This window comes from Penicillium waksmanii, assembly GCF_028829765.1.
Source record: "Penicillium waksmanii strain IBT 27052 chromosome Unknown utg000004l:1.0-5674109.0:1.0-5678898.0, whole genome shotgun sequence".
In the NCBI taxonomy this organism is placed as follows: domain Eukaryota; kingdom Fungi; phylum Ascomycota; class Eurotiomycetes; order Eurotiales; family Aspergillaceae; genus Penicillium; species Penicillium waksmanii.
The window spans coordinates 3,096,177-3,119,851 of NW_026643251.1; the positions used below are offsets into that span (position 1 = coordinate 3,096,177).

A 23,675-nucleotide genomic window follows, 5' to 3' on the forward strand; every position below is an offset into this window, starting at 1 on the left:
TTATATTCAATTTTGTGGACTTTTTTTGGCGTTGTTTTCTACGTTGGGTGCCAGTGACGCGGTTTATTTTTTGATGTCTCCCTTCTCCATCTTCATTTCCTTGATCAATACTATATGATTTTCCAGTCCCAAGTAGCTCATGACAAGCAAGACTTGAAATCGATTGAGATGCCGATCCTTGCAGATCCTGAGCTACGTCGAACGAGAGACACCAACGGGTTCATGTCTTCAAGTTGTTTGAGTACTTTGAGTATTATGCTGACAATGTTTTAAGGCGATTACCATGTATTTCCACCAAACAAATGGATTACAATACAAACTTGGAATACTAGTAGCAAGATTCTGTTTATACTACTAGCAGTAAGCAGCCAGTTGCCTAACAATTTGCCTAGTACTAGTTACAACCCTCTCCTTCCAAGGTTATGCATACCCTACATATACGTTCCCTCAGCTCACTGTTATAGTAGGAATAAGTAAAGATTTGTGTCCAAACTTTTATACGAAATACTAGTGATCTACGAGATGCCTATTACCACCGCTCGGCACTTAAAAATAAGGCATCCTCGTTCGCTGGACCCGAGCGGAGACGGAAAACCGGCCGCGATCGCGGCCGATCTTTTTTTTCCCCGCGGCGATTTCTTTCCCACCTCCGCACACACTTTTTCCACTTTGCAATCCCCCACATTTGCAGTTCTCTGCCTAGTCCGCGCAAGGTTGCACCCGTGTTTCGCCTCATTAGTCCATTTCCAGGTGAACCTTTTGCCTATCTCGCTTCCCTATGCGCCTTGCCCTTCGCGCCACTCTGCTAACATCGACTCTTTGCTTCATAGTGACTCATCTGGAAGGTGACATAGACCTCTTGTGAATGTTCGAGTACAGAACCCACCTCACCTCCTAGGGACGGCTATCATGAAGACGAGTAGCCAGGTTTTATTCAGTGATCAAGGTACATCCAGTGGTAAACCGCCTGCATGGAGAACCGGTGTTCGGCCGTGCAACACTCGCTCCGGGTGTTTTGCGCCGTCGTTCTGAGATTATACGGTCGAACTTGATCTGGATAATTCCAGCGAAAGAAACTCATGCACGCTTCTGATTACCTGCTTTTCCCTTCCTGGGATTGTCCATACAAATACTGACAATTGGCAGCATGGCCTCGGAAAATGAAATCGCCACCGTAGCGGCGCGGAACGAGAAAGCAGACTCGATTAAACAGACCGAAGAGCCTGTTTCGTATGAACAGGATAGCAAAAATAACAGCACATATCCTCCTGAACAAACCTCTCGCAACAACCCCGTCGGCACACGCCTGGGCTCGTTGATTCGCATGTTTGAGCAGCAGCTCGTCGAATATAATTTTGAGGCGCGAGGCATTGAGCGTGTTGCGCCAGATGAGCGCATGAAGAAGCTTTCATGGGTGTCATACGCCCAGGCACTCTTGCTCTGGGTATCCATCAACCTTGCTGCCAACAATGTGACTCTGGGCATGTTAGGGCCTGCCGTATATGGGCTTAGCTTCAAGGACTCTGCACTATGTGCTTTTTTTGGGTGCCTTGTTGGTGCTCTAGTTGCCTCTTGGATGGCCACATGGGGCCCAATTTCTGGTATTCGTACCATGGTATGTCAAGTCGTTTCATCCATAGTGGCCAGTTAACTTATAAATGCGCAGGCATTTGGTAGATACTCGATGGGTTGGTGGCCCAGCAAGATTATCGTCTTGCTGAACCTTATCCAAATGATCGGATACTGTCTGATCGACTGTGTCGTTGGCGGCCAGATCCTTTCGGCGGTTTCGCCAGGTGGCATGTCCGTTGCTGTCGGTATGTAGAAAGTGAGAAGGAGATGCCCGTGTGACCCACTGTCCTAACATTGCTGCAATAGGGATTGTCATCATTGCTATTATCAGCTGGGTTGTGGCTACATTTGGTATCCAAGTGTTCCACTACTATGAACGATTTGCATTCTTGCCTCAGTTAATCGTCATTTGCATTCTATTTGGTGTTTCATCCAGCAAATTCGACTTGTCTACTACCTCCGCTGGCGACGCACGCACAGTAGCCGGGAACAGGTAAAACTCCACGATTCCCCCAATTTATGAAAAGTACAACTGGCTTACCATCTACCAAGGCTATCCTTCTTTTCCATATGTGTTAGTGCAGCAATCACCTACGCCCCCCCTAGCAGCAGACTTCTTTGTATATTACCCGGAACATACCTCCCGCACCTCAATCTTCTCCCTTACCCTCATTGGCCTGATATGTTCCTTCACCATGGCAATCATCTGCGGTATTGGTCTCGCCTCCGGCATCAATGCTTACCCCGAGTACGCAACCGCCTACAACAAGGGCCAAGGCGCCCTCATCGTCGAGGGGTTTGGTCCTCTCCATGGCTTCGGAAAGTTCTGTTCTGTCGTCATCGCCCTCGGCCTTATCGCCAATACTGTCGCGCCAACATACTCCGCCGGCGTTGATTTCCAAATTCTCGGCCGCTACGCTGAGAAGATCCCCCGCGTGATCTGGAATACCGTCGGTGTAATTATCTATACCGTGTGTGCGCTCGTCGGCCGCAGCTATCTCTCGGAGATCTTTACAAACTTCTTGGCCTTGATGGGCTACTGGGTTGCGATCTGGACCGCTATCATCCTTGAAGAGTTCCTGATCTTCCGGTTCCGAACGGGCTATAATTGGGCCGCCTGGCGAGACCCGTCCAAGCTCCCTATCGGAATCGCGAGCTTTATCGCATTCGTCGTTGGATGGGTCGGTGCTATCCTGTGTATGGCTCAGGTGTGGTATATTGGCCCTATTGCGAAGCTAGTGGGAGACTATGGTGCTGATGTAAGCTTTCAACCTGGCCTTATATCTCCCCCACCCCCCCTTCAAAATGTGATACTAATCTGGCTGATTCCATAGATGGGCAACTATATTGGTTTCTCTTGGGCTGCGCTTGTTTACCCGCCTCTGAGGTACTTGGAGCTGCATTTTGTGGGCCGGTAGAGAAATGGACCACCTCTCGCTGTGGTCGGACCCACTGTTCCAACCGTTTCGGGCTTATTTTCAACATGCCCATCTTCTTTTTTACTACGGAGTACATTCTGTATATTAATATACCGACTCTCACACGTTTGCATTTTGAGGTCACATCCTCGGTGCACATGACGAGGATACGCTTCAAGTTCTGTCATGTTCCCAAAAGTTATCAGTGTGCATTGCATTGCATTGCATAGTATGATTGCATCAATACCTATAGTTTGTTTTATCCATACATAGTAAAGTACATATTTCCAATAATCCTCTCCAGATTTAAACTCCAAGGTTTCCATTGTATGCTGCAGCACGAGGTAACCTATTAACCTATCTTGTCAACCAGCCATAAAGTAAATAATTGTGAAAATCAAGCATAAACGTAACCTCTGTGTCGTAAATGTTCGACCAATGACTCGAATTAGAGTGAGAAGCGGACCGCATGCCCTGACAGAATTAAAATGATGGAGACTACCTACGACCTTGGGAACAACATCACCCAAGTTCCAATCAGCCAAGAAATAATGAGAAAATATTGACTCAAAAATACACCCCAATAAGCACTCTCATTTTCATCCACTTGAGAACTATTCTACAAAAAAGACGGGAAACAGGCCAAGTATAGATCTGATACAGGGACAGACAGACAGACAGACAGACAACTTCGCACGATTACTCTATATCAAGAGGTTTTGCGCGACGCGGATTTACCGGTACCAGTACTCGGGCTTGACGTAGTCGGCGAAGGTCTTGGGCTCCTCGTGGGGAGGGTGGTGGTGACCGTGGTCGTGCTCGTCTATGAGGGGTCAGTATTCTGTGCTCACGGTATCGGGAGGAAATAAGAGGGGTGGGGTTGGGGGTGGATTCAAAAGAGACATACGAGCGTGGGGGTCCTCCTCAGGGCCAATGTAGTTCAGCTTAACGACGTTGCCGCACTCGAGGCAACGCTCAATGGGGCGCTCACGGGAGACCTAGAAGCAGGCAGGGTTAGTGTTGCTGTGGATGGCTTGTAGATTCTCGAGTTCGTCATACGGTCAGCCAGTTAACCTGGTGGGAGTCGACGGGGTAGCCAGTGCAACCGGCGTATTGCTCATCACCGGCACCGTTGACCATGATGGGGTTGTCGATCGTTCCTGTGGTCGAGAAAAGTTCATCGATCAGCCGTTGACTCACGCCAAAATGAGAAAGATATCATGGAGCGATTTGTAGTCTATCTGGTACGACAATCGCGTATTAAAGCTCAACATACCCTTGCGGGAGGCGTCCAGGGGACGCATGTCGAAGATATCGATGCCCTGCATCTTTCCGATGAGCTCCAGACGCTCGAGACCGGTGGCCTGGCTGAAGTCGGTAGGGATGGTACCGGGCTTGGCACCGGGGGGGAATCAGGTCATCCTCAGACTTGATCTCTGTAGGGAGAATGGAGATACGTTAGCTGCTTTGGACTACTTTGTGATAACTACCGCGGGCAACTTGTGTCTCATTTTGTGAAGGTGAAGTGCACAATCAACGGTCCCGACATTTAACGCCACTTATTGGCATCGAACAAGGGACAACGAGACGTTGCAGTGTTCCATCTCCAAAATATTGAGCACAGTCGAGCAATTGACCGCGGTAGGGCGAGAAGGGTACTGACCATCGAATTGGCGGATCGGGGTCTCTTCCTTGGGGGTCCACTTGTTCGCGTTGCCTGTTCAAACAACATTCGCGTTAGCTGGCGATAATACATATGGAGCCTAAGCGGCCTCCAAAAAACAGTATACTTGGAGTCAATTGAGCTCTGGGGGAGGGTGTGCAGGGCCGAGGTCGGGGGGATGTCGGATCATGCCACCTGGGGGGGGAGTCACGTACTGCGCACGACGGACGAGGAGAATGGGCGAGCGACAGCAAAGGCGCGAGCGGGAGTGCGCCGCGCGAGGGCGGAGGCAGTGCGTTGAAGGAACATTGCTCCGGGGAGAATGGTTGAATGGGGGGGGAGTAGAGAGGAGGTTGGGTAGAGTCTGGTTCGAGGATTGAAGTTGGAAGATGCCGCTTCCGCCCGAGTGCCTTATGATTGGTTGAAGCTACTACCAATAAAGGACGCGGATTTCGGATGACTCAGCGATGATTGGCCGTCACGGGAAGTTCCAGATTAGGGAATTAGGGCTAGGGCCGGTAGAAAAACAATGGTGTACTATAACTGTGTACTATGGTTCGAACATACTTGATGAACTACCAACATGAAGAACCATCACAGTTACGACCAAAGATCCTGATCCTGCTCCGATGAAACCTAAGAAATCCGAATACTCCGATGTCCCACAGTCATACATTATTTACAATCCACGAGAAGGGCTTCGTACTAACATGGCGGCCCGTTCCCGACACGCCTCAGGACCGAATCCCTTGCCAACTTTGCCGGAGATAATTCTCCATCGGTCCTGTTCGTACTGGGATATTGCACGCTGGAGGCGTTGTACCTGGACGCTGCTCAGTACATCTTGTTCGATGGATTGGAAAGGGTTGCGGTCGTTGGGTGGAGTAAAACACTGACCTTCTCATCCGTCCAGCTTACATCCTTCGTTTTTAATCTTTGGCAGTAGCGGACCTGCAAAGTATTGTGCGTTCGACCCGGAAAGAAGTCTTGGATTTGTAGCCAGGTCAATTTCTTGTCCTCCTTGAGATGCACGAGTAACGCATCCTCTGCTGCGGTAAATCTTGTCTTGGGAGCTTTGGGGCGAGGAGCAGGTGCGGGCATTCCCATATATCCCACTACATTCGGTGGCCTTGTTTGTCTAGCAATATCATCATCCATATTGTCAGAATCCATTGACTGTGGGAGCGTGTGATGATGCTTCTCTGGTAGAGAAATTTTCAAGAGGGTGTTATGGGACATCGCTGGGTCATATATCGAGCTAGGAGGCTGGTGCAACGAAGGATCAAGTAGAATGCCAGGTTCTGTAACCGAAGAGTTAGTATTTATAAGGAGAGATGCCAAAGCCGGAAACTGCGGTGGGATGTGACCATCGTTTCGAGTGCTTCTTGATCGAAATTGGCCTCTGGGGCTGTTAAGTGGACCTGATAAATCGTAGCCGTACGTCGGGAGTTGAGGCAGCTGTTGCGACGATGAAGGCGAATATGTTGAATGGGGTAAAGGGTCATCTCTAGTTTGAGGTATGGGATGAGGGAGTATCGAATCTGTCGTAGGCGGTTGTCCATTAAACAGAGAGGGGATATTGTCGGTTCCATACACAGCTCCGCTCAGCTTGTCACGCAGCTCCGACTCGGATGAATCATATGCAATCAAGCCATGGTCATCATGCTTAGCCGGTGAGGGAAAGTTGATGGCATGGCTGCGGTAAGTGTCCGCCAGTGTCACGGACATGCATCAAAACCGCCAGGAAATTCCGGCCGATGAATAAGCTTGTCAAGAAGGGGACTATCCGAACCCAAGACTTTTCCTCTGCAGAGGAACAGGGGGACTCCTTAAGGCCCGTTATGTGTCACATAAAGAAGCACGATTCAGAAAGATCCTTGCGATGGCAAAAACAAACGGTGCCAATGGCTGCAACCTGTCTCGAAATGCTTCACGTGCCGAGTGACGAGGGCAAACTGGAAGGCCTTCCAATATCAGAGAGGAGCAAGCAGTCGGAGCCCAATAAGTATCACTCGCATATTGTGTGATATAGGGGGCGGTTTGAGTGTCATACGGGAAAAGAAAAACATAAATGCGACGGCGGACATGGCTGCCTCTATAAGTCTCTCGCCGGATACGCATATAGGCCCAGTTGGGTTGCAGGCCGCCCGGGCAAGGAACCTATGCCGAACCTCCTCATCAGCTGAATCATGCATCTTTCAGGGATTGGCTTCTCTGGCTTTATTGGGGAGAAAATTGAAAGAATTGTCCCCGGCGCGCAGCCCCCTCAGGGGGTATTGACCCAAAGCGCGCAGTTTTCGTTTTGTTTCGTGTCTTCTACCAATGGCTTTTATATTTCTTTTAACCAAGCTTTCAAAGTCCTTAAAGCTATTATGCTATATGACAGGATTAATTATACAACATATATTATTGTCTCTCACTAAAACGGCGAGGCAGATCATGGTCGAGAAGCTTTCCAGGATCAGGACGAGGGGCCCATCAGAAGCGAGAAAGCGAGAATCGGGATAACGCGCCCAACAAGAGCCCCTCAACGCCCGTAAGATTTGGCATCTAGGACGAGTGGAATGTCACCGACAGGGATGTTATTCGCTGGGTGCAGACTCCTGCAAGCTGTCAATACTGGAGAGGAGATGAAACTCCTGTTAGGCCAATCAACCCCCGTCATGGTAAGCCAAAGAGGCAACTAAACCAGCGATTCGTCGAGGAGCTGAGGGGTGATTTAGGCACTTTCGGTGCCAAGGCTATGCAAATGGTCAATCACAGAGATCCCAGATGTCCCGAGAGTGACCAAGAGAGTTATTAAAACCAATGGTCCTTATACGGTTTAGATTGTCACATACATACTGTACATACGCTTGACCGGCTTTGCGGCCAAAGTGGCTAAGGAGGCAAACTTGAACTATACCAATGAGTTTCTGTATTGCATAATTTTGGATTGTCAATGTCTGTGTGTTATTTGGGTCTCTTTTTCTCTCTTCTTCATCTTGATCGATATTGCATTCTGGAAACCTGGGTGTCATTCACGTCGGATACAGGAAGCCCCTACTTCGTACATGCCATGCCATCCTACTGTTATTCCGAGACCGGACAGATGGGGAAAAGGACAGGAGGATCACTGCAAGTGCCGTAAAGCATTAGCTGCAGAAGGGGCTGTTTTCTGGCACACCGGGGGGGCCCATTGCAACCCCACCCGAACAAACAAGTCCTCGAGATTTGCCATAGTCGCTTGGAAACAAGTGGCAAGGACACTGTTGTCATTTTTCTTTGCACTTTACCCCCTGGTATGCGGGATGTCGCCTTCTTTCCTCGTCGAGCAGTACTGGCCCTCGGAGAAACATGTCTTTCCCAGAGAGGTATAAGATGTCGGGTTCGGGCCTCTGGCCGAAATGGTGGCGCAAGGCCGGTGACCTCCACCCGTCCCCTGAAGCAACACCACACAATCACCGTCATGCGATCCTTGGAGGCGATGGAACCTTCTTTCTTTGTCACTTTCGAAGCGATGGAAATGGCAAGAGCCGCGTGGCTTCGTGGCTGGGGGTCGATCTGTGCATTACAAAGCTGACTGCATGCTCGTATAAAGCGGTCAATCAGGCGACAACAGGGCGTAGAAAAAATCATTTCACAACAACTTGGTAGGTGACTCTTGCTTTATAATTTTATGATAATGTGACTCGAAGTGTTCAAGGACCACTGAAGCATGAGCTAACATGGGAGACCAGTACTAATACTATGGTTAAGTATACGTAATTAGTAGTAGTGAGCATCAGATGTTCCAATCGGTGACGACCACATTCTACAAAAGAAATTACTGAACGGAACGTTGAGATAGCTAGATCCATAATGACTGCGTATTGCTTTTTTTCGCTTCAATAAATGAGATTATGATTGTCATGATACACGAACACAAAAAAAATAAAGAGAAGAAAAGGTACATGATAAGAATACATTCGCCCAAATAAATCAACCAAGTGGATGTAAAAACGCCCATCAAATATAACTCTACTCAAAGTTATCCGAGCGATCGACCCAGATGTCTTCCAGTTCGGCGAAGTTCTGGAAGTGCAGAGGACGATGCTGGTCATCGTAGAAACGAAGGGGGGTATCGATCTTCACGTAGATGGGTCTCTTCTCAACACTGCCGAAGGAGCTACCCATGAAACTATAGTTCCAGAGGTTATCCTCGGGAACAAGGAAATAACCGCGAACGCGATCACTGAGAAGCAGCTGACACTTTTGACCCATGCTAGTGGAGAAGCCCTGAGGCTGATCTGAGCTCATATCCTTGTTCTCAGCACCCCACTTGTACCCGTTGGGGGTCAGGCTCCAGGCAGAAAGTGACACGGAACCAGGGGTAAAGGAGACGGTCATAGTAACCGTCTTCTTGTCCCACGAGGAATGCGAGTTCATTAGGCGGGCGTGTTGTGTGACATCCGCCGCAGACATGTAGGGTGGCTCGTTGCCTGAAACGGTGTGGATGACGCCCAGCGGCTCAAGGCCGTTGAGGTAGTCATGCTGAGGGAGTTGGTGGGGGAGCTGGACATCCCGAGTGTTTCCAACTTGAGGGACCATGACAATTGTGCGGACCTCTTTAACTTGATCGTTATCGGGGGGCGAGCTACCGTAAATGAAACCAGTAACTTGGACGCGAAGATCAGCGATCGTGATGAACCGCTTGAGGATGTTCTTTGGCATAATGTAAGTGAATCCAGCATCGCGGATGTCGTCAGACGACACGTAAATGTTGTTCGATCTGGTCCGCAGGTTGGAGGTCGCGATAGCGCGAGTGCGCCACTCGGTCTTCGACGCGAATGACTGTTGCTCGTACTGCGAAGTCGTCGTGACAATCATGTCCTCTCCCCGCACATTTTGAGTCTTGGTAGTAACAGCAGTAAGTTGCTTCGCTTCCTCCTGCTGCTTTTCAATCTCGGCAGCCTGCTGTCGTTGCAGCGAGGGCGCGCTGATTTCCATACCTAGGATGATATCTCGAACTTCACTGCCGGTCAAACTTTGCACGTTGACATTGTTCTTCTTGCCGTAGTCGTTCAGGATCAAATCACGTAGTTGCACTTCGACCTTGATCCAATCCTCGTCAGACAACGAAGGCCAGATGTGATGCTCCTGGGTGATCACGCTCTTGTCGGGGCGAAGAATGATCTTAGCCTTGTCGATATTTACATGCAGGGCACGGAGAATGAGAATCAGACGGGAGAAGGCGGTGTATGGCGAAATGGACTTCAACCACTCATCATACAGGTTGAAGAGAACCATTTGAGGCTCGGTGGCACGGAGGATCATATCCGCCAGCTTCTCAACCTTCATGGCAGCCTGGAATGGCAGTTGAAGCTCAGAGGCGCGGATGGAGATATTGGGGAAGTCGAGCAAATGGACTTCAAGAGGATCCAAAAGACCCTTTCGAGTAACAATCAGCTGCTTCGGCTGTTCTTCAACAGGTAGAGACCGAATGAGGGCAGCGACTTCTTCAGCCGTCTTCCACTTGGCCAATTGACCCAGACGCTTCTGTCCCGCCCAGACACTGGTGTGGATGATCTTCAAGAACAGCTGGCCGGTTCGAGGATTGAAGATGAAAATGGCACCGTTGATGGGCTTTGTGGTCAAGTTACCCTCGAAGGTTTTGTGAATTGTCACACGGTAAACGTTGGTGTCATCAATGAACAGTTGAATCTGAGGGCTGAAAAGCTCGGAGTAATTCTGAGAGTTCAAAAACTCCTGGTTGCTCTCCGAGGCGTACAGCTGCAGACCCTTGCGAATACGTTCACGTAGAACGTACAAGGCAGGGTTGGCCTTCATGATCTTAGCCATGGCCTGTTGGGCAAGAGTCTTCAGGCCGGGGAAGTACTGGCCATAAGCCGAGTACAAGTTGTAGGAAAGATCGATGCCGATCATCAATCCGGTGGCCGAGGGATAGATACTCATACTGTCGGTGGTGTAGTCAAGATACTTGGCACGAACATATCGCTCAATGTCATGAGAGTCGTAGTCACCATATCTCAGCTGCACATCAATCCAGAACTTGTTAGTGGTCGTGGGCTCGTATACATCCTTGGTATCGAACAGCAAGGAAGGTCGGGTGACATTCCACTTGTTGGTGGCAAAAAGAAGGATATCCGCACAAGAACTGTTCATCTTGTACGATTTACGTGGGTGAATCGTTTCCTTCTGAACAGCCTCGATGCCAAGTTGCTCGAGTTCTTGGTCAAACACCTGGCACAAGTCCATAACCACAGATTCGTGGATCTTCTGCCACAAATGAGCACGGAAGATCTGAATAAGGGAAATTTTCAGAGTAGGAATCTTGCCGTGCAAGAAAATACCAGTCAAATCCAGTTGCACTTGGAAACCAACATAGACATTGGCTCGGTTAATGGTTGGTGACCACCAGAGGGTGAACCGACGGTTGGGAATTTGGTTAAGACCGGAACGCTGAGCGTTCGTGAGCTTCTTAAATTTCATGCTTTCCTATAATTGTTTTGAGTCAGTTATCGTTTGCGAGGGTAAGGGCCAAAGGGGGATGATAACGAACCTCGAAACCACTAGCTTTCTCCCAGAACAGACCCTCCCAAGAGGGGAAGGCAGTGGCCTTGAACAAGGTGTGCTCCAGGATGGTTTCCACACCACCCAATGCTTGGATAACATCCGTTCGGTAAGCATTTAGATTCCACAATTTACCATCATGGCGCTGGCTGGTCCACCAGAACGGATTGCTCTTCATCAACTGATACTGTTTAAACTCAGCACGAAGACGGAAACCCTTGTCAAAACTGAGAGTGCTTCGGTCCTTCTGGAAGAGAGTGTTGATACGCGGCAGACCGCGATCCCAGCTGTCCTCAAGATCCTCAAGGGTCAAACGACGGTTCTGTTGCTGAGCTTCCATGCGCTTTTGGGAGTATTCCATCCAGACTCTTTGAGAATCAATGAACTCAGACTCCCAGGGAACAATGTATCGGAAGATGTTCGGGATCAGAGTTTCCTCATCATGGGACATACCGGCCCGGAAGTGGGTGATTCCGGTATCGGTCTGTTTGGACCAACGCTTGTCACTGGTAGGAATGAGAATATGGGATCCCGAAATCATACCAAGACCTCCAAGCTCCTTGGGAGTGTAGAACACAGCAGGAGGGAAACGAGAAGGCATCTTGGAATTCAACCCGATCTTGACACGAGTCTGAATCTTCGTCTCACATTTGACGATGGTGTCGAGCAAATTCACAGTAGACACTGCCGCCTCGCGGTAGTATGTGAAGAGAGCAATGAGCGCCGTGTTCCATTTGTTGGCGATCTTGGTGAAGGTAGTAGATCCTGAAGACATGAGAATTTGGCGGATGCGGTTGTTGAACTTCTGGATATCTTCCTCTGTAACCTGAAGGAAGGCATGGGCAGTGCGCTCCTTGGTAGAGTTATCGACCAAAGACCACACGCTATCCTTAACATTGAACTCTTCATTCTGGTTGCGGCACTTGGGGAGAATGCGGACCTCGAAGCCGTTCATTGAGAACAACAGGTTGGGATTGTCCTTACTGTACACGCTGGCAAATGTGTCGTCCCAGTCAATAGTCGTGATGGAACGGGGAAGACGATTCTTCAAATCCCAGAAAACAGCACGGCCTAGATTGACATCGTGACGCATCAAACGCATACGGCAATCGCGAGGCCAGCACTTCTTGTTCTTGTAACCAATAACATTCTCGAAGTTAGGATCGGGGTTCTCGGTCAAGAATCGCTGGATCAGATCGCGAGACTCGTCGGCATCGAATCGGAAGAAAACCCAAATCTTGTCGACATAGCGGGTGTAAAGTCGGATAGGGTGTCGGGTCTCAGTAGCCCGGTCCCGGAACTGCAAGAAGTCGTTGGGGCTCTGGGGTGGGCCAGCCATCTCGCTAGCGCGCTGCAGACCGAGAAGTAGAAGATCGATCATCAATCCGTAGTACTGGAACACGAAACCAGAGAACTGAAGACCACGAATCATACCGTAGCTGTTGGTGTGATTCATGTCCTTGTAGCTAAGCTGGACATTGTTCTTGGAGGTGATGTAGTCAGCCAGGTTGTGGTCCATGATCAGACGAAGCATTCGATTAAGCAGGGTCAGATCAATCTTCTCGTAGACCTTGGACAGCTCAGTTTCAATCATGACGTTGGTTTCGCCCTCCGCGGTCTCCCAGACATTAGAAAGGTTGTTAATTCCTTGGGTCCACTTATAGGTCAACAGCGGCGGTACTTCTGAATCGGAGGGTTTGATCCAAGCGGGGAACAGGTGGCGCTGTTCAGCCTGGTACCAGAGATACTGGTCCAGGTAGGCATCTGTAATCTTCTCAATGGGCTCGATGTCGTAGACAGGATTGATGTTGTTGTAATTATCATTCATGTCGATTCCAACCTCCTTGAAAGCTCGTTGGGTCAAGAGGAATCGCTTGATGCGGGCCAGAGTGGTTCCGGGAGAATCATATGCCTGCTCAATAAGAGCAAGCTCTTCACGCTGGCTCTGGTTCAGTCTGCCTTTGACGGAATAAGATTCACGAAGTCGCTCCAGAGCAAGAATCAGAATCTTTGTGTCGTGCTTATATGAGACGCTGGGAAATGGAATGGGCGAGAACTTGCGTGACTCCAACCAGTGGACCATGGTGGTGTAGATAGCCACGGCCTCCTCAGAGGAGACATAGGGGCCATCCTTGAGGTAGTTATGCTGGCGCTCTTGTTCCGACTTGAGCCAAAGACGAGTAAGTCGGCCCAAGTTCTTCTTAGCGACGGTTTTATCAACGGTAGCACCACGGCGAATTCTCTCTCGGTTGTAGTGAGCGACAGAAATCCACCAGTCAGCCTTGCTTTTCACATAGCGAAGAATAATGTTCTCGATAGGTGCAGGCAGGCCAGGAACCTTCCAGGGAATGTTACTCTTCCAGCATCTCCAGGCCTCTGACAAGTGTTGCAGGACAACATTGACCTTGTTCTGCTTGATACCCTCGGGCATCATATCCATAAGATCCGCCATGACGGAGGCACGAAGTTCCAGGTCGAAGTGAGATTCCACACGCTGCTTAGTAACGGTCTTCGCAACACCTTTGCTGTGACGGCCCTCGAACTGACGAGATAGCAAGTTTCCAAGCCATCTCTCAAGCAGAGGAATGATACCACGCATGAAGAACAGCCAGACACGCCACGCGGGGGCCCAGAATCCACAGCCAGGTCCTTTGCCGACAGGACCGGAATTGAAACGGTAGTAAATCAGATGCTTGAGATCCTTGCAGGAGCGGATCTGGTGCATCAACTTGTACTTGTATCGGTACATACCGGTCAGCTGGCCAACATGGTTGAAAGCATACATGATACCGTCGGCCAACTGGAAAGCGTCAATGTTGCCGAGACGGTACTGCACCTGAGCGTCGACGATCAACTTCGTGAGGCGGAGAATTTCTCTCATGAGGTGGAAAGCATTTCCGAAACGAGACTTCTTTCGCTCTTTGGTGGTCAAAGTCTTGACGGGCTTCAGGTTGAAGTTGTAATCGAGATGCAGGTAAGTCAAGTTCTTGCGGTGGATAAGCAGGTTCAACATATTGAAACCTTGGCGGCAAACCTGCAAGCCAGCTTCTACCCAGTCAATTGTTGTTTGCTGGAAGAATTTGGTCGTCTTCAAGGTCTTCAACAGACTCTGTTTGTTCTGGGCTTTCGGCTTGTTCTTATGCAGCTCGTTGAGAACAAAGGTCTTGAGCAGCTTTTGGTACGACACGCGGACCTTGACCGGCTGGCCCTGAGGGCAGTGCTCCAGGTACCATTGCTTCACCAGTGGCACATCCTGAGCGCGAACCATCTTACCGGACCGCTTGTCGAAGGGGTGGGGGGCCCACCAAAGGGCGATCGCAGAGGCAGTCTCTGTGGTGTAAAGTTCCTCATCCTCGAAGAATGGCTCAACCTCTCCAGGAAGTTCAAAGTCATCTTCATTGTCGGGACCAAATATCTCATCTTCGTGACTGACGGTGATGTTCTTCGGCGCAACAGAACGAGAGGAGATTGGGTTGATGACAGGATCAAAGTAGAACGCGGGGAGGTTCGGGTCTTCAGTGCGAACGTAAACCACCTGGGGGTGAGAGTACCAGGCAAGCTTCACGCTTCGGGGAAGGGTATTATACAGGAAGGGGAAGGTAACGCGGTATTCGGTTCGGATGGGGGCGCGGAAAATGATGCGGTCAATGGCGTTGAACTCGCTGAAATCCTCGTCATTCGGGTCGATATCTTTGTACAGGGGCTCGAAGCGAGGGCCACCTGGGATAGCAACGTTGAGGGCCTTGGCAGTAAAGAAACTGTTAAGATCGAACATGTGGAAGTAATTTTCATCGACCACATCGCTCAACAGTTGGTGACTCAGTCGATGAAGAGTCGCCATTTGCGGGAGTGATAGGTTCCAGGTCTTATAGCTCGGTCCGTTGACGTGGGGCGTATCTAGAAGGGGTCGGTGATCGTAGAACCATTCGTAGACTGCCGCATCCTCTTCTTCGTCGAGCTCCATCTGGATCGGCTCCAGCGGTTCGACGTCCTCAATATTTTCAGACCACGAAAGTGGAGGTTCTTCATCATCGAAGGGAGGGAATCGCATGCGCTTAAAGTGTCTGCGGTCACTCTTCTCTCGGCGCATGGACATCCACATTGTGGCCCATTGGGCATGGAAGACTGGCTCGATAACGCGGGGGGGTCTCATTGACCATGGTCAAGCACCCATTAACGTGGTATAGGACCTTAACTTCTCTAGCTGATTCCCAAGGCATTGGCATGTTTTCAAGGAGCTTGAGAACTGCATGGGGCATGAACTTCAGCGCGCCGAGATAGCTTCGTTTTTCGTTGGTGAATTTTCGCTGCGAAACATCGCCAATATCCTTCACAATTTTTCGTAAATGCTCGGGTGGCATGTCCGCTTTCTGTGTCTCGACGAATCCTCCCTTCCGCTTCTCGCCGAAGCGATTGCGCTGGGTGCGCAGCCATTCATTCTTCTTCTGTGCAAATTTTGCGACGTTCGGGTCGGCGGGCGGCTGATAGCCCGGGGGTGGCGGCGCCATCGGCATGGATGGGGGAGCAGCACCCCATCCCGGAGGAGGGGGAGGAGGAGGCAGAGATGCCATAATTGTGGTCGTTGATGGGGAGAAAGCCCACCCTAGGCGTAGGTTGGTCTCAAAGTCGCGTCAAATCACGTCGAAAATCATCGACATGGGACACGAAAGTAGGTGATGTGGCAGCAGCCGGCCGGCTCAAGTATATTGAGATAGCTATTAAGACCGATTGACAATGGAAATGAACGCCAACAGCCGGTGCTCCTCTGCTAGACGCAAAGTTGCTCCTTTCGCCAGAACTGGCGAAGTTTGAGGTGGGTCTGGATCATGTGACTTGTCTCCGCTCCGGTTCCTAATGAGGGTTAGCGCCCGATTTAACGAGAATACGCTAGAAACCCACAAACCCGGCCAACCTCGAACATTTCCTTCTCGCAACCCGACCGACGACGCCGCTCTTGACCATCGCAGAGGATCAAGCACGACAAAATGGTGAACAACAGACTGACATTCGTGAGTTTCATTCATTTTATCGCTATTGTATTTGAAAAAGTTCTGACCCGATTTATCTCCAGCGCCGCCGGAACCCGTACGTTTGAAAAAAATTCCCTGCCACCCATAATGCCTCCTTTACGCTCCAGTCGATATTGCGAACAACTAGGAACGGCTGCCAGTGATTTTGGAACGATATATTGACGGTTATTTTTTCCCTTCGACAGGTACAACACGCGGTCCAACAAGGTTCGCATCATCAAGACCCCTGGTGGTGAGCTCCGTTACCTTCACCTGAAGAAGAAGGGCACTGCTCCCAAGTGCGGTGACTGCGGCATCAAGCTCCCCGGTGTGAGTAGCCCTCGATTGATTTTTTTTTTCCCCGGCAATGTGTGGTGTCGTGTGTGTGCGCGGGACGGCAACCGTGGGGGAACCGAGTGAAGGGCATTGAAAAAATTCTCATCTGGATTACATCGGCTCAAACTCGTGAACCACCGGCAATCGAAACCAACATTCACACGACACTCGCAGTCCCTGCATTTTTGTTCCCATCAATTCGGGTTACTTACAATTTTTGTCGCATAGGTCCCCGCCCTCCGCCCCCGCGAGTATGCTCAGATCTCCCGCCCCAAGAAGAACGTTAGCCGTGCCTACGGTGGCTCGCGCTGCGCTGGCTGCGTCAAGGACCGCATTGTCCGTGCTTTCCTGATCGAGGAGCAGAAGATCGTCAAGAAGGTCCTCAAGGAGTCCCAGGAGAAGGCTGGCAAGCGCTAAACAAAGCCTTGTCCCTCGTCGGTGTTGTCTTTTGGAGAGCGAACGTTACGGAAAAGTGATGGGAACGGTTTTCTTTTAGAATCTAAAAATGATGAACAGGAACCGCTAGCATGAACTCATGATCTGGGTCATGACTAGACAAATGAAACCCAATTTATTCTATCTTCACGAGATTTTTCTACGAATTTCGTTTGAATCGTTCTGGATTTTTGCTGGCTTCGCCCTTAATTGAGGCACATTGTTTCTCCCCGCGCGAGTCGCATTTCATCTTGCTTTGTCCTCGTGGTTTCCATAACCTTCGAAACACCTCGAGGCTAGCCCGGGATCTCATAATACTCGTAGCCACCCACATCGCTCAAATTACCAGGCGATTGCATCAGCGGTAGTTCGATCTTGAATAGCTAGGCTATGCGGACAGCCTGACTATCCACCGCCACATTTGTCCTGGCGAATCCGTATCTACATACTTCTTTGGCTCCGCAGGGACGGATTCAAAACAAACCAGCAGCTACAGCTCGCTCGCCAAAACTCAAGGTAGAATATTCACTCATGATTCAGTGTCTAGACCCGGGTCTCGTCTCCAGTGACTTTAGCAGATCGATCGCCAAGAACTTCAATGTGCAATGAAATTCAAAGTTTCCCCTTGTGACATGGGCTAGACCTTATCCTTGTCTCGAGAGCTGGCTGAGAACCAGCCAGCCAGCGACAGAACCTCGGGAGTAATGTCGTCGCCAGGCGCCCTGCAGATTGACTTGCAAAACCCGGGTGACGCAGTTGGATAACGCTACGCAGAATCAACCATAGTATGAATGTATATTGCACTGTGCTAGTATCCGGGGAGGTAATATTTTCAACCCCGGTGGCTGGAGAGGGCTTCCGAGACCCTCCTACCTGGGCATTATGTTCGAATCACGTCTGGTCATGCAAGCATTGGGGGTTATATATGTAGTGCGCGCGCGAATAGGGGGTAATACGGGAGCTGAAAACTCGCTGTTGCCCCTGACACCGCTTCTTTCCCAGGTTTCTGGATCTTGATATCCGAGATGGCTATCGTAGACTCGGAAAATATTTGTCACAGGCCACCGGCACCTGCTAGTGGCTTGGGATGCTGTCAAAGACATGGGCATATTCAGATTGCATTAGACTTTCCACGACCTTCAAGTTGCATCCCAGGTGGTCGATCTGTATTTCAAGGTTCTAGAAAGAATGCCACTAGGTGCGAAAGTAGTTCCAAGGCTGGCTCGAGCCTGTTGCCGGTCTGGCGATGAATCGCTTCGCGGGTCCTGGGGGTGGCCACAGGCGTCTGCTAGGGGGAGTGGGGAATTGACAGAAACTAGGAATCAGAACGACAGGATCTGAATATCTCAGAAGATGCCTGTCAGCGCCAGCCTCGTATCTCTTTTCATTAAAGGTACTTTTGGTCAGGTACCTAGGCACCCAGGGTGGATAGTATTACTAGTCGTGCCCGATACAGAGTAGACCTCAGGAGCAACCAGATAGTATACTAGTTCCAAGGTTTGCGGAAGTCCCCTTAAATACTAACTACTACCTAGGTACCCATCTGGGCAGGGTCGGATTTATTTCCCGGGGCAGATACGAACCCTAGAATACCCCGGGCCTAGGTAGAGTTTCCTAACTGCATAAAACCAAGTAATATTACCTAAAATTTCAAGTTGCATTCAAGTTCTGACAGTACTTAGTACTATTACCCCTTTGGGAACACGAGTCTCCCCTGTTCCCTGTAGGGGTACGGAGTACTAAGTACATTGTTTCTAACCCAAGGCCACGCCTGACACCCGTCAGAGCCAAATATGGAGCCTGCCGAAAGTCTGCACACGATGGATGTACTAGGGGAGAAAAATAAAAAAAAAAAAAGAAGCAGAGAATAACAGAAACCCCCATAGACCAAATAACTTCAAGTACGTGTATTGAAGGGGGTTCCCAAGCCCACGTTCCAACAATCGTGATGCATAATGCAACCTTGACAGGAGAGTTTGCCTCGGACCTTCTTATTTGAAGCCAAATTTTACCAGATCACTGGCTCGAAGGAAGAAAGTGCATTGTCCATGTATGTATGCACAACAAACCGGAAACAAAATCCTTCTAGCCATTGTCCTTTCGGCCCCTAATTTCCCCCTTATTGCCAACACGTCATATCGAGGACCTAGGGATCCTTGGACACGGGAACCGTAGGACATTCATTAGTCTAGCTGCAAGTACAGACTGGAAATTGCTCTCTGCATATATATGCATACCTACATATGTACATACATAATAGCGAGTACGTGGCAGCCGATGAACCCTCGCTAGGCTGCATCGGCCGGCTCCCGAGCTAAAACACTGATGGAAAAGCACACAAGAACATGGAGAAAATTTCAATTCCAAAAGATAGGTATATAGTAAGTGAGGAAAGAAATATTAACGAAAAAGTCAACAACGGCGAACATAATAGAAAAATAAATTAGAAAGAATTCCAAGGTTTCTTTGGCCAATTCGAGCGGGGAGAAAAACGATCATGGGACGGCAGTCTAACTGACCAGCCGATCATTCTAGGTGCAGAACCTGGGCAGTCCCCCAACAATAGGGTATGTATGGTGATGGACTTGCGATCTGTCAAAACCTCGGCCAGTGATCTGAGTGGGGCCCCGCATCACATCGGTTTAACTGCCCCGGGGCCTGTTATGTACGACACAGATTCACACAAGAGATCTAGAGAACAGGCTAATACAGTTACTAGCTGTATCATCCAGGCTCTACTAGGGAAGAGAAGTACCAAAGGTCCCACTCGGGATTTTCTCCAGCCCCTAGGATACTAGAGTATGATCCCGTTCAAACCAGTCATAACCCTTGGCAAGATGGACATTAGCCGAGGACATTGAGACAGAAGATCCCTCGATGTGGGAAGTCTGCTTCATGAGGTCAATCAATAACAGAAAGCTGCGAGTTCGATATCATACCTCGTCTTAAATATGGCAACTTGGTTGTACATGTGTGGTAGGGTATTGAGCGGTTTAGGGTAAATTAATGAATGGGACCCTAGGCTGCAAATGACCTTATCTTCCACCACGATAGGTTCCTCAAGGGGCCTTGGATGGCACGGTCCGCGCTACCTGAGTGCGAATCGCCATGTCCAGGTGTTTTGTGAACGGCACTACAGCAGTCAACTGTAATTTTATAATGGAGTACGGAGTACAAAAAACGCCATCTCCACGATTCCGCGCAGGTAGCACAGACTGAAAGTGGGAACCGAAGAACATCAGAACATATTTAAGATCCACATACCAAAATTGAGAAGAAAGTGAAGACGGGCTGGATGGGAGTGGGGGGGGAGCTCAAGCGAGACTAACACGGTTTCGGCCGAGCTGCTACTGCAGTCCCATGCACGTCTAAACAAACCAACCCTTCAGCTTATTCCCTGTACGCAGTACAGATCAAGCGTTGATTGATGGCGACTCACCCAGGGGCATATCGTATCCAAAACAGGCAGCAATTGTCGCTTCGAGTAGCACCAGGATCCCCTGTCACTGTCGATCCGATCACGCGAAAGAGAAGCCGGCACTCTTTTCTAATTCGGGGTTTGAATCGGCAATATTCCCGACCCAATAGAACGGGTGATCTGCAAGTACATGTACATATCCGATGGGAGATGTCGAAGAGGTGAACGGTGCTGCCCAATCGTGGGGACTAAGGAATATGGAAATTACAGCCGTGGGCAACGTGGGGAATGAACAATACATAGATCTAAGCTTAGCGGGTAAATCAATTACGGGAAGGCAGATCTGCGCTGCATGGATAATATGTAGTACTTTTGATATGATAGTCAATACACTTGACTAGCCCAAGCACGGAAATAGCAAAATTGATAACAACCACTAATGCAAGCGAAGTTGAATTCAGAACCCCAAGTCACAGAATAAAAAAAAAGCAAACCTCCGAACACCGAAAGTGAATGGCTCGCAAGATGATGACCACCCTTTTTTGACACCAGAAAGCAGCCAGCTCAGATTGAAAAAAAGAAATGCGATGCACCGTGCCTCTCTATTCAATGACCAGATAGACCCCAACCAGAGAAATCCATAACTCGTAGACAAATGGACAATTTAGATGGAAAAGACATGGAAGGAAAAACACCACAAATAATGAAATGTCATGCACGGCTTACCGTGCATCTCTCCTTTTGCCCTCGCCCCCTCCCCTTTCGATGCGCCCGCCTCCTTCTTATCCTCGCACAAATTGGAGATCACTTGTAGTATCGGGGCTAATACGAAGTCCATGGTGGGTGTAGACCGGTCCATGATAGCCCACTTGGCCCATGCCCAAGACTAAAGATTCCAATCCTCCAGTGCCATAAAATACAGGATAGTTTCCGGGAGGAGGGGTTGTGCAGCTGATCACATCATCGGGAGCGTGGTTTTGAGATGAGTTCGTGCTAGGAAGTCCGGACGGGGTCGGCCCTAGAGTCATCTGGTAGGGCGAAATGCTAGCATTGATTTGCGGAGCGCGAATTGGGGGGCGTAGCTGTTGCCGATGAGGCTGACCCAGCGAGCGGGGTGTATGTAGCGTCGAATGCTCGTACTTCTGGTCCCTAAACTGCTCGTAATGCGGACTATTGCGCATCCTAGCCGCATTTTTCGCTGCCTTTCCACCTTTGGACCCAGAGCGGCGACGCTCGCGGGCTGTGTGGTCTGAACTGTTCCCCTTGCGATGGTTGGCCTTGCGATATCGGGTCGTCGATTGAATGCCATCTTGATACGCTTCATCTGTAAGACGCCAGTAATTGACTGGTTTATTGTCTTTGTCTTCACCCTTGATGGCCTCGAACCCCTAAAAAAGCCACATTAGTATTGATTTCCCTCTCATTCTAAAATTGGATATTGATCTCCTTGAGGGAATCCCTCAAGGGGAAGGAGTCAAGAAGCAGGCGAAACATACTGCATTCATAGACAGATTGTGGCGGATGCTGTTCTGCCAACCTTTCGAATTTGGATCCCTGTCCTTGTTGGTATTGCGTTGAAACCATCCATAGACGTCTTTGAGGGTCAACTTCCTTTGGGGAGCATCTTTTAAGGCGTCATAGATCAGGGCGGAATAAGGCGGTTCAGTAATGGGATCTTCTTCGCTGTTTTCTCCGAAGCTAGTTCTCGGCGAGCTATCATCACCAACGACATTGTTGGTGGCGGGGCTGATACCATCGACAGATTGTGATGGTGACCGATGAGGAGACATTGAAACAGATCGTGATGGTGTTGGACAAAATTTCACTGGTTGGGCTATGTTCTCAGAAACATCTAAATGTCTAGGATAGAAGTTCTCCTGAACGCAGAATGGAGATGGACTAAAGACAGATTTGTTGTTCCAGCCTGTGAAGATTTCCTGATCAAAGCTTCTCTGTGTGTAATGGATGAGTCTATGACCTATGTAGTCGAAGTAAAAAGGTAGCAATTAGTACTCACCTTTGGAGAAACTAAGCTGATGGAGGAGGTGTGGTATGGCTGATCTGCCACTAAAAGGCGAGACACTTGCGATGCAGTCGTTTCCTCAGTACCGAACACCGAGCCATCCCACCGAGGGCTATAATAAGAGAACGAATAAGGCATCACAGATCCTGGCGGTTGTGAGCAAACCGCCCAGCTCTCATTCTCGCCCTGGGGCCAGGGGTGAGACTGGGGGTAATTCATTTGGATAAGGGCCCTAGTATCGGAAGATTGAGACCTCGTTTGTACCGAAGGTTGGCATTGCTCGTGCTCCTGCTGGTCAGTTCCCATCTGACCCAGCTCATTGGAGTATGGTAAATAATTTTCCATCCTGGATGAATTTCTCTCAAAATATCCGGCTTGCGTGGAGGACTTTGGATCGAGCGTGAGGAGAATCTCAGACATGTATCTAGTTCAAAAGAGGAACAAGATGTAGAAGAAGAAAATCTCCGGTGGGAGATAAAGGCAAGGCCAACATAAAAGTAGCTAGGGTGACCGTCATGGCTCGGCGTCGCCATTCAAGACTCCAGACAGAATTTGAGCTGTACAATTTTTTTCTTCTTCGTCTTCTTTCTCTTCTTGGTCTGTGAAAATATAAAATAAATTAATAATAATAAATTAATAAAATTATGATTTTTTTTTCCTACCAGCTCATTTAGCACATGCTTCAGCAGCTGCAAATAGCCTTGACCTAAGCAAACATGGAATATGTGGGTCAGGGCCGTACTATTAGGTAGAGAAGGCGACAAGAGGCGAACGGCGTGGGTGTGGGAGTGGGACGGCACCCACAGCCATAACAGCTTCAGGTTATGGGGATTCTCATCCTGTCAAAAGTGCCCAAGTCTCTAACTGGTGCAACAACACTTCATAGCACAGGTGTTAACCAATTATCTCACAGGTGACCCAAGGCGGCTCGATCTGGTGCTACAAAGAGTTGTGTAGAGAAAATGGTCATAAGGGGATGATTTTTTGGTAGCGGACACCTGCAGACTCTCACCAGCCATCATGCATTGGCCTGAAAGCGAGCGTGTGAGCTTTCTGGAAAACTCTACCCTCCAGATTTATACCCTGTCTGGCAGTGCCGGGCGTTTCTTTCTGGTTGACCGCTTCCAGCCAGCCGGAAGTCTTGAATTGCTGAACTTACTGCAGGCCGGCATGGTGTCACCACGACACTAGAGACTTCAACGTCTCCACGGTTCCGGAAGTAGAAAGAATTTCTGCAGGCTAACAAGAA

The 23,675-nt window shown here is 49.4% G+C and overlaps 7 protein-coding genes across 7 annotated transcripts; 2 read left to right on the forward strand and 5 right to left on the reverse strand.

The window, feature by feature from the left end:
* Window positions 1–1,147: 1,147 nt before the first annotated feature.
* On the forward strand, window positions 1,148–2,990 carry N7481_003962 (uncharacterized protein; the record flags this gene model as incomplete). The annotated part of the gene is made up of 5 exons (XM_057263181.1): window positions 1,148–1,615; window positions 1,667–1,817; window positions 1,879–2,051; window positions 2,100–2,831; window positions 2,907–2,990. 5 exons carry the CDS (start codon window positions 1,148–1,150, stop codon window positions 2,988–2,990), a joined length of 1,608 nt encoding a protein of 535 aa, XP_057124842.1.
* A 734-nt stretch (window positions 2,991–3,724) lies between these two features.
* cox5b (cytochrome c oxidase subunit IV) lies at window positions 3,725–4,962 on the reverse strand (the record flags this gene model as incomplete). The annotated part of the gene is made up of 7 exons (XM_057263182.1): window positions 3,725–3,813; window positions 3,898–3,988; window positions 4,050–4,150; window positions 4,267–4,358; window positions 4,420–4,426; window positions 4,654–4,707; window positions 4,869–4,962. 7 exons carry the CDS (start codon window positions 4,960–4,962, stop codon window positions 3,725–3,727), a joined length of 528 nt encoding a protein of 175 aa, XP_057124843.1.
* Window positions 4,963–5,487: 525 nt separating this feature from the next.
* Window positions 5,488–6,381, reverse strand: N7481_003964 (SANT/Myb-like DNA-binding domain-containing protein; the record flags this gene model as incomplete). Its single annotated transcript, XM_057263183.1, has 1 exon — window positions 5,488–6,381. One exon carries the CDS (start codon window positions 6,379–6,381, stop codon window positions 5,488–5,490), a length of 894 nt encoding a protein of 297 aa, XP_057124844.1.
* Window positions 6,382–8,652: 2,271 nt separating this feature from the next.
* Window positions 8,653–11,124, reverse strand: N7481_003965 (Pre-mRNA-processing-splicing factor 8A; the record flags this gene model as incomplete). Its single annotated transcript, XM_057263184.1, has 1 exon — window positions 8,653–11,124. One exon carries the CDS (start codon window positions 11,122–11,124, stop codon window positions 8,653–8,655), a length of 2,472 nt encoding a protein of 823 aa, XP_057124845.1.
* A 22-nt stretch (window positions 11,125–11,146) lies between these two features.
* On the reverse strand, window positions 11,147–15,776 carry N7481_003966 (uncharacterized protein; the record flags this gene model as incomplete). Its single annotated transcript, XM_057263185.1, has 2 exons — window positions 11,147–15,334; window positions 15,396–15,776. The coding sequence occupies 2 exons, from the start codon at window positions 15,774–15,776 to the stop codon at window positions 11,147–11,149; spliced, it is 4,569 nt and encodes a 1,522-aa protein (XP_057124846.1).
* Window positions 15,777–16,145: 369 nt separating this feature from the next.
* On the forward strand, window positions 16,146–16,980 carry N7481_003967 (60S ribosomal protein eL34). Its single transcript, XM_057263186.1, has 4 exons — window positions 16,146–16,214; window positions 16,277–16,290; window positions 16,421–16,544; window positions 16,779–16,980. The coding sequence occupies exons 1-4, from the start codon at window positions 16,191–16,193 to the stop codon at window positions 16,965–16,967; spliced, it is 351 nt and encodes a 116-aa protein (XP_057124847.1). The 5' UTR covers window positions 16,146–16,190; the 3' UTR covers window positions 16,968–16,980.
* A 4,205-nt stretch (window positions 16,981–21,185) lies between these two features.
* N7481_003968 (uncharacterized protein) lies at window positions 21,186–22,193 on the reverse strand (the record flags this gene model as incomplete). The annotated part of the gene is made up of 2 exons (XM_057263187.1): window positions 21,186–21,791; window positions 21,900–22,193. 2 exons carry the CDS (start codon window positions 22,191–22,193, stop codon window positions 21,186–21,188), a joined length of 900 nt encoding a protein of 299 aa, XP_057124848.1.
* Between the last annotated feature and the right edge of the window lie 1,482 nt (window positions 22,194–23,675).

What these genes read in the sequence shown, in the direction of transcription:
- N7481_003967 (XM_057263186.1), top strand. Translation starts at nt 16,191, where the DNA reads ATGGTGAACAACAGACTGACATTC. An exon ending in GCGGCATCAAGCTCCCCGGT is followed by an intron (nt 16,545 to 16,778) that starts GTGAGTAGCCCT and finishes TTTGTCGCATAG; the next exon opens with GTCCCCGCCCTCCGCCCCCG.